This window comes from Apis cerana, linkage group LG6 (genome assembly GCF_029169275.1).
Source record: "Apis cerana isolate GH-2021 linkage group LG6, AcerK_1.0, whole genome shotgun sequence".
NCBI classification, from domain to species: domain Eukaryota; kingdom Metazoa; phylum Arthropoda; class Insecta; order Hymenoptera; family Apidae; genus Apis; species Apis cerana.
The window spans coordinates 17,017,650-17,026,038 of NC_083857.1; the positions used below are offsets into that span (position 1 = coordinate 17,017,650).

Genomic DNA, 8,389 nt, shown 5'->3' on the forward strand with positions numbered 1-8,389 from the left:
TTCGAAAATTTTGGTCAAAATGTCTTGCATGCTAAAATATCGAATGGCAAAGAATACTTGAAACAGAGTTCTCGTGAATCACGAAATTCCTGATGAATATTCAAGAATCTTGTCGGACATGTAATTGTCAAAAGGTAGAGGATGGTGAAACGCGCAAAGGAAAAACAGAGTTCGACGCTTGGCAAAGGGACCGCAAAATCTCTACTGGCATTCGTGCCAGGACGTTCGCGAAAACTTTGTTGCATTTTTGGTCAGCTTCACGACATACGCTGCCCGAATAAGCCGGATCAAAGGGACAAGCTTGAACGTAACAAGAGGTTGGAAAAGAGGTGTAAACGAGTGAGGAGCAGCATTGCATTCCTTCCGCGCTCTTCCGTGAAAAATTTGTAAAAATCTTTTGGCTCGCCGACCTACGACATACGGATAAAATATCTTGCATAGAAGATATATTCTTGACCTATCCTCATTTTACGAAATAAAACAAAAAATCGTGTGTACATATATATATATATATATGCATCTTTGAAAAGCTTACCTTACAAAAAAGTGTAACAACAATCGCAACGTACCGAGCGAAACATTGAAAAGCACAATCGCGCTCGATGAGATCGAGGACATCGAGAAAAGAAGTTGACGAATGAGAAAATAATTACAAACGTCAAAAGAGGAAGTGTTTTTTATCCGACAATTCGCGGTGCACAACACGCGAAGGCGTGTGCGTTCCCTTCTTAAGATAAAAAAAAAAAAAGGAAAAAAACGAGAACGAGAGAGGGAAAAGGAAGCAGCGCAAACTGTTCGCGTTAAACCACAGAGGAAACAAAAGGTGCCGGGAGGGGCGAATTAAGAACGATATTTTAACGCTCGACTTAATTGCATTAAACTGGGAGGGGCTAACCTGTGAGAGAAGATAGAGGAGGGTGAAGGGGTAAGAAGGCTGTGAAGAAAAAAATAAGAAAACGGAGGGTAAAAGCGCGAATGGAAAGGGAAAGGGACGCGGGTCAACCTTGGTGGTTGTTCTATGCAGTTGGCGATTGGATGTTCTCTCTCGCGGTAATACGTCGGATTTTCAAAGTGCTCCTTGTTGCGGCGCCGCTCTACCCTTTGAGCCGAAACAAACAGAGTGCTCGGTTTTTTTCGCCAAGTGGCCAGGGCGAGAGAGGGAGGGCGGAAGAAACGGATTATGTTTTAGATTTCAACTGGAAGACCAAGGGTGGATGGGAGCGAGAGAAACGCCGAGGTGCAATGGGGGACGAAGGGGGAAAGACAGAGGGGGGCAGACAAACGAAAAGAAAGGAAAAAGAAAAGGAGGGAAAGTTCTCGAGACCACGCGAGGGTATTACGGGGTAAAAAGAATTTTCTTCTGGCGTTTTTTTTTCTGCCCAATGCCTCGTACAAGGTGCAACGCCCTTCAAATTCTCCACTTTGTTTAAACGATAGTTCGATCGATCCTTTTTACAGGCAGGACTCGAAAAAGTAATTTCTTCTTACATCCCGTTGCGGAATAATTTCATCGATTTTTAATTGTAAATCAACAAAGTATAAATCTTAGGTTTTATATATAATTTGCAACATGTGTCTATGAAAATTAATTTGTTTCGTGTAAAAGAATTTATCGATACAGTGAATTTGGCAATGGTCGTTCTTTTCACACCTAATCTTTATTTATTACGCATCGTTCGAGAAAAATCTCAAAGATAAATAAGATGCTCGTTATTTATTCCTTACTTGCGATACGTTGATTGCACGATATCTACTTGTAAATATAAATAATAAGTACATACAATATATGGTATATATTATACAATGGAGTGGAAATTCTTTTTATGATTATCCAACGTGAGCGGGCCTTTGAAATATCTTTGACACACCTCGCACATAAAACGATTCTTGTCGTGACTTTTCAAATGCTTGTTCAACAGATCCTTCCTCGCGAATGTCTTCTCGCAAAAGGTGCACGAGAATTTATCCGGGTTCACGTGGAATGCGTTGTGCCTGGACAAATTGTCCATTCTGGTGTACTTCTTGGTGCAAATGTCGCAGGTAAACATGGTCCTCTCCGAGTGACACCTCTGATGATATCTAAGATACCGTTTCTGGGCGAACGTTTTTTTGCACGCGCAACATATCACCTGATTCGACTCGTCCTTCTTCACATCCATGTGGTCGGCCAGCTCGTCGCTGTTACCGAACGTTTGCTTACAAAATTCGCACATGTATCGCTTCGTCTGTTTGTTCTTTTGTATATTGTCTAGGAACGTCGGATCTGTCATGATTTTGTAAAGAAAAGTGTCTTTTAACTTTTCATCGGATCCCACATTGTGATTCGACACGTCTTTCTCTTGACAATCCCGTTTGCATAAATTAAGAGCTTCCTCTCTCTCTTCGTCTTTGTTTTCGCACGATTCTGAATCTTCTTTGCTCGAGCAGCCGGCAATGCAGGAATAATTTTCTGATTCCGTCTCCGATGTTATTATCTAAAACAGATCGATTACGTTGCGACGTAACATCGTGGAAAATAAATGGTAAATCGGTAGACTGTGAATATTTATCTAAATATTTATCCAAATATTTGTATAAAATAGAGGCAAGGAAAATTGCATAGAAATGCTTTGCAATTAAAACGATATATATATACATCGTGTTTTATATAACGTCTACGTTTTTTTCACACGGTGTATAATTTTGTATTTATTATTTTTCACATTCACTCTTCTATTCATTCCCTACGATATTGATACCAGATGAGTACCGTATAAAGCATTCGCAGTCTATCAATTATTAATGAGAATGTATTATACATTGTTATTGTCGTCGTTGCTAATAAATTCCTTTGTATCTCTCTTTGAGTGCGAGTTGGAGTAATTGCAACTTGGACCGGCTATTAAGCTGAGAAGCACCGAATCCTCTTCGATCTAAAAAAAAAAAAATAAATCATATTTGAAAAAAGTATAACACAAGCGTAACGTATCGTTGCTCATTTTCGAGATAAAAACCGATGCACTGAATAAAAATCATATACTCGATAAATTCGAGAGACGTGTACGCGCGCGTAATTATTTATCTACCTTGATCGACATGTTCAACACTTTTTCCAAATGGATCGATGTTTCCATCTTCTCCTTGACTTTCACGGATGGATCTTTCTGATCTCTGCCCGGATCGTTCGGCTCGAGTAACGCATCACTTTCGCCTTTTGACACTTCCTTTTCCTCATCGTTCGAGCGTTGTTCCGAATTTTCAATTTTTCTAGTAACCGTTTCAGACACCGAGCCAACGTTCGCGTTACCTTGAGATATCCTCTGTCTCGGCACGGTTTTCACTCTCATATTTGTTTACTATAAAGTAATTCCAGCTGAAAATATACACATATGTATCGAGGATACGATCGTGTGAAATTTAAACTAGACGAAAAAAAAAGAAGATATCAATCGTTTCGTCTGCTATCGAAATTTAAATTTCGAAAGGAAAAAGGTGCATTGTTATCTGTTTACGTAAGTAAAAATATTAAATTTTAAATATAACCGTAAAGCTAAAACTCGTTGCACGATGTGTATCGGGGATCGAATGTATTGATCGTAAAATGGATTTTTAGAAATGTAGTATACAGAACGAAAAGCGTCGAAAGAACTCATACTTACGCGATGCATCCGTGTACGGCAAAGTAATAAATTTCTCGAAACACAGGAGTAAAAATTGAATACTTTGCTTTGTACCATGAATCAAATATAAATTATACGTTGAATAGGGAATGTTTCAATATACGACACACATTTCACAGCTCGTCGACAGTGACTGAGAGAAGAATCCGTGTTTAGTTGACCTCGTGTTGACTTTGATGGTTGACACAACAAAGGACGCCAGGCGGAGTCGCCGCTCAGAAATCCAAGTTTGCAAACACAGGGCTGCCTTCGACGAAATCCAATCTGCTTATCGCTTCTTACTGATCGCCAATATCGGCACATATTTTTTCTATTAACGTTTACTCGTATCTGTTGAAGATAGAATCATCGTATTGATCCGTAACACTTATTTTAATTTCCAATTTCTGAAATTATCGACTAGATACGACTTTCTTTTTTTCCATCGTGTTTTTCTTTTTTTCTTTTCTTTTCTTTTTTTTTTTTTCTTTTGCCAGATACTTAACTCGATATTTTTCTCGGGATATCATTTTGGCGTTGAAACGCGATGCGATTTTCTTTTTTCTTCTTTACCTCTAGAAGGTCTAAGAATATCGATAAATTATACGATATTTTTCATTTTATTTATTTACCTATTTCTTTCTTTTCACCTATTACTCGAATTAAAATTTCTTTTTTGAAGAAATTAAATTAATCTCAGTTTAATATCAATTTTTCATATCTTATATTATATTTCACGAAAGAAAATAAATAATTTATAATTTTCAATCTCTCGGCCGACTTTTCCGAACACGTCCGGACAAAATCTTCTTTTCCCTTCCCTTCGATCCGAGAGAACGAAAGTTGGCCCCATAACAGATCGGTCTATTTTCACGAAAGAACAAACGTTTGCTTATTGTTAGTCGAACAGAGTGATCACCGTAACGAGACCGAGGAAACGAACTGTTGAACGAGAAATAAAGATGGAACAGGGAAGAACGGACCGACCGACCGACCGACAGACAGACAGACAGACAGACAGACGGATAGACAGGCAGGCAGGCAGGCAGACGGACGGACGGACGGATAGACAGAGAGAGAGGCAGAAGGCAGAGGGTAGCGGAGGCGGACAAGGATAGGGTGGAGAAGATGGGGTCAAGCATAAAATTGGCAAAAAAAGCCTCGATGTTTGGTAGGATGTTTCGTGTCCCCTCCCTGCACGTCCCGGTCGTTAATACGGCATAAGGAGGAGGCAGGAGTTAAGCGAGGGTGAAGCGAGGATTTTTAATTGTAGTTCAGCCGGTATAACCCCGCTCGACCCGCCGGTATTGTCATACCGGAGCGGCGCTTTTCTTTATTTCCCCAGTGGCTGGATGAGGTTATACATTTTTTTTTCTTCCTTTTTTTTTTTTCTTTTTTTTTTAACTACGGCAATGCCTCCTCCGTCTTCTTATTAGCAAAGCTAATTGGAAATACAAATGGTTATTCACGGTAAGAAGGAAGGCCGAAGACTGGGAGAGTACTAACCGATGGAGGGCTCCCGCCGGTGAACGAAACAGAAGTAACGAGGCAGGGAGGGGGGGAGGGGAGGCTGGTACACTTCTCTCCGCGTATTAAGCTTGTATTTGCCCCGGATAATTACGACTTTTTCCCGACCAATTCGGGATGAATAATTGATTTTCCCTGCCCTCCCTGTCCAATGACAATCGCTCGAAGGAAAAAAAAAATAGAGATCTCCTTTCCCGATGAAATATTCATTCGAGTCGATCCAACGTTACTCTCGTTTCTTCGATCTTCGTCGACGCTCGTGTTACGATACACAGGTGAAATTAAATCGAGAAGAGAAGAGTGGGGGAGGAGGAGCGAATTTCGTGTCGGGCTGGATCCGAAGTCGGTCAAGCGGCAATCTCGCAGGAGCAGCTCGCAGGCGGCGCTTCCTGGCCTGCCTGGCCACGAAGGAACGCCCGTGGGGCTCCGCAACTTTTTTTCATCAGCATTTTACGGTTATGCTCGCGCATTAATAATGCACATGCTTAATATAAAAAGAAGCCCGCGAGTCTTCTTCGTCTAATAAACTGGAAGAATGCTTTATAACCGGCCGCGGTTTCGGGTCACGGGGAAGGGAGGGGGAAGGGGAGCAGTTTGCTGAAAGCCGGCTAAAGGAGCTCTGGCTCTCCTTTTTCTTTTCTTTTTTCTTTTTTTTTACGGCCGCGAAACGGTCAATCTCTCCAGGACGCGTCGAACGTGGAAGCAGACGAATCGGGCGAAACCACCGCTCGAAGTTTTCTTTTCGACTTGTGGTCCTTCCTTCGATCGAATATTATATCGCGCTTTGAAAATCTCACCGTTGGAGACGACGAAGAGAGAAAGGGGAGTGGCACCTATCCTCCCAAAAATTGTGAAAAAATTCAAAGTTTCGGAAATATCTTTGTATCGACTTCCCCCACGGGGTAAATTATTCATGGGAAGAGCGAGTACTCGAGCTCCAGTCCCAGTTTTATCATCATCGCGCGACGTTCGAATGTAAATCATTTTCAGCCGGGCCAATTTTCATGCTCATCTTATCCGCGAGAGCCGAGCGAATTTTTCGTTCCCGGCGTTCCTGAGCGAGAGGAGGCCGCGCCACCTCGAGATAGTAGCGAGAGGTGAGACTTTTTGAAAAATATGAGTTTAATAAAGAAGAAAGTATGATGTATAGCCCCCGCCCGCCAAGGGAGAGAAGTTGCCAGGATCAACCGACTTCGATACCCAGATATTGTATGTGTAATATAAGCAGATGAAGGGAATTGCCTCGATGTACTCCGCTTGCCGCGATATTTTTCGCTCCCGCGTTCGAAACGCGCGCGTCCGAATCTTCTTCTTCTCGGATAAGGTCGATGGAAGAGGGGAAAATATAACGTCGTGCATTAAAATTGACCGGACTTTCGAGCAAGTACGTCTCCTTTTATCGAACGACGAAAGGGGATATGAACGAAGAATCTGCACATGGAAATCGATGACACCAACCATCCAGATAAGGGGTTGTAAAACGACGTCTAGCTATCTGCCAATACGACTCGCTCTCCCTCTTTCTTGATACACGGAGGAGGGGATTGGATAGAAACTCGTGCCATTCGAACCGTTATTTTGCCGTATCCTTCCGAATTTATTCTCTCTCTCTCTCTCCAATTATCAATACAATTACTGCGGAGGGAAGGAATAATACGCGTGACGACACACGCGGTTGTTTGTCAACCTGTGCCCGTTCAAAAGGCAAAGTGCTTACTTACGGCGTACTCGCCGTGGCCCGTCAATGGCGTTTCTTAGCTTATGCATAAAGCACTCTCCCTACCAGCATCGGCGCGTCGATGTTCCTTGTCTCCTACCCTTCTCATCTCTCACGATTTCAGCCCCTCCCCCTTTCATCGAAGCTTCAACCCCTTCTTCGACTGGTAGCGAGCGAGCAGTCTCGCTCGCTCGCTCGCCGGCGTTTCCGCCAGGATGTATCGCAAAATCTATACCGTTGAGGGCGCGAGGAGGTGAGACGAAGGTCTGGGGAGGGGGAGGTCGGGGGAAGCCGAGAGTCAGAGGATGAGACGGAAGAGTGGGCGATGTGGCGGAGGCCAGGGCGGTTTTCGAGAAGGGTGAGCCCCGTCACATTTCACTACAGACTAATAACTTCTGAATATTCATTTCGTGTTTCTCCTTGCCTGCTTGCGTACCCATAAGCAAGGCTAATGCGACGCTCACAACGCTCCCCGATTTTCTTCCCGACTCTCCAATCCTCCCCGGTTCTCTTTGGAAAGAACCCACCTCCGTATACACGCTGTTATCGCGAATTATCATATACTCGATCGAATCACGAAGCCGCGTCTTCTCGATCTTCCTCGATCGGAGGAAATTCGTTTCCTCTCGTTTCGAGTCGAGGGTGTGCGCTGTTTGGAGAATCGCGTACGATCGATAAGTTGGGGAAGTTGGAAGCGTGGAAAAATCTCGGATGGATTTCGTGTGAGGCGAGCTTAAGGAACACGTAACTCTCCTTCGTCGAAGCGAGAAAAACAGAACAGCTTGAAGGCGAGGGAAAAGCGAGAGGCGGTCGTCATGGTAACTATGAATTAAGTAATCAATGAATTATTATTGACATTGATGTTTTCGTCCGGCTTCTTATACGTTCTTACCTCGAATCTCTTCGAAGAAACGCGCTTAATCTCTTGCCTCCCGATTAATATACGCGAAACGAGGGTGCATCTCGTCGAATTAAGATCGAGAGACGCTCTTCTCCTCGAGAGATCGAGATAATAGATAAAAAAATTTCTCATCCCCGAACAATTCGATAAAATTTCTAGCTCCTTATTAGTCGCGACTCCTCGAAGCGTCACGAATTACGCATTATCAATTAATTAGAAGACGTTCCTGCTAATTTCCACTCTCCCTCCACTGTCTTTCTTCCTTATCGACAAAGAGTCGTTCCTAATTCGAAATGGAACTCGTAGAAAATGCGATAGGATGGTGGAGAGAGGCTGGTAGAGGAGGAGGTAGCCGGAAGGAAAGCGCGCAGCTCGGAATGGCTCGGGCCAACGGAAGAGACAACGCGCCTGCTTCAATTCCGCGATCTCTGCAACAAATTAGCACGGACAAATTTCCCCCTTGCCTCGAACCCTCCGTTTCTTCCTCTCGATCTTCTGCTCGCCTGAAATTTCCCCCGTCGTCTTCGAGACCGAGGCAACACCCGATTTTTCTTTCCAGAGATTTCCCCCGTTTTTCGTCTCACTTTCGCGCGAAAAAGGCGAGCC

General features: G+C 43.4%; 1 protein-coding gene across 2 annotated transcripts; it reads right to left on the reverse strand.

Moving 5' to 3' along the window:
- Positions 1-1,573: 1,573 nt before the first annotated feature.
- LOC107999122 (GDNF-inducible zinc finger protein 1-like) lies at positions 1,574-3,961 on the reverse strand. Of its 2 annotated transcripts, none has more exons than XM_017058792.3 (4): positions 3,639-3,961; positions 3,066-3,335; positions 2,799-2,912; positions 1,574-2,474 (listed from the first exon to the last, which is right to left on the reverse strand). In XM_017058792.3, the coding sequence occupies exons 2-4, from the start codon at positions 3,324-3,326 to the stop codon at positions 1,797-1,799; spliced, it is 1,053 nt and encodes a 350-aa protein (XP_016914281.1). In that variant the 5' UTR covers positions 3,327-3,335; positions 3,639-3,961; the 3' UTR covers positions 1,574-1,796. The 2 variants fall into 2 exon arrangements, with proteins under 2 accessions (XP_016914281.1, XP_016914279.1); XM_017058790.3 differs by having other exon boundaries at positions 3,066-3,352; positions 3,639-3,958.
- Positions 3,962-8,389: the final 4,428 nt, after the last annotated feature.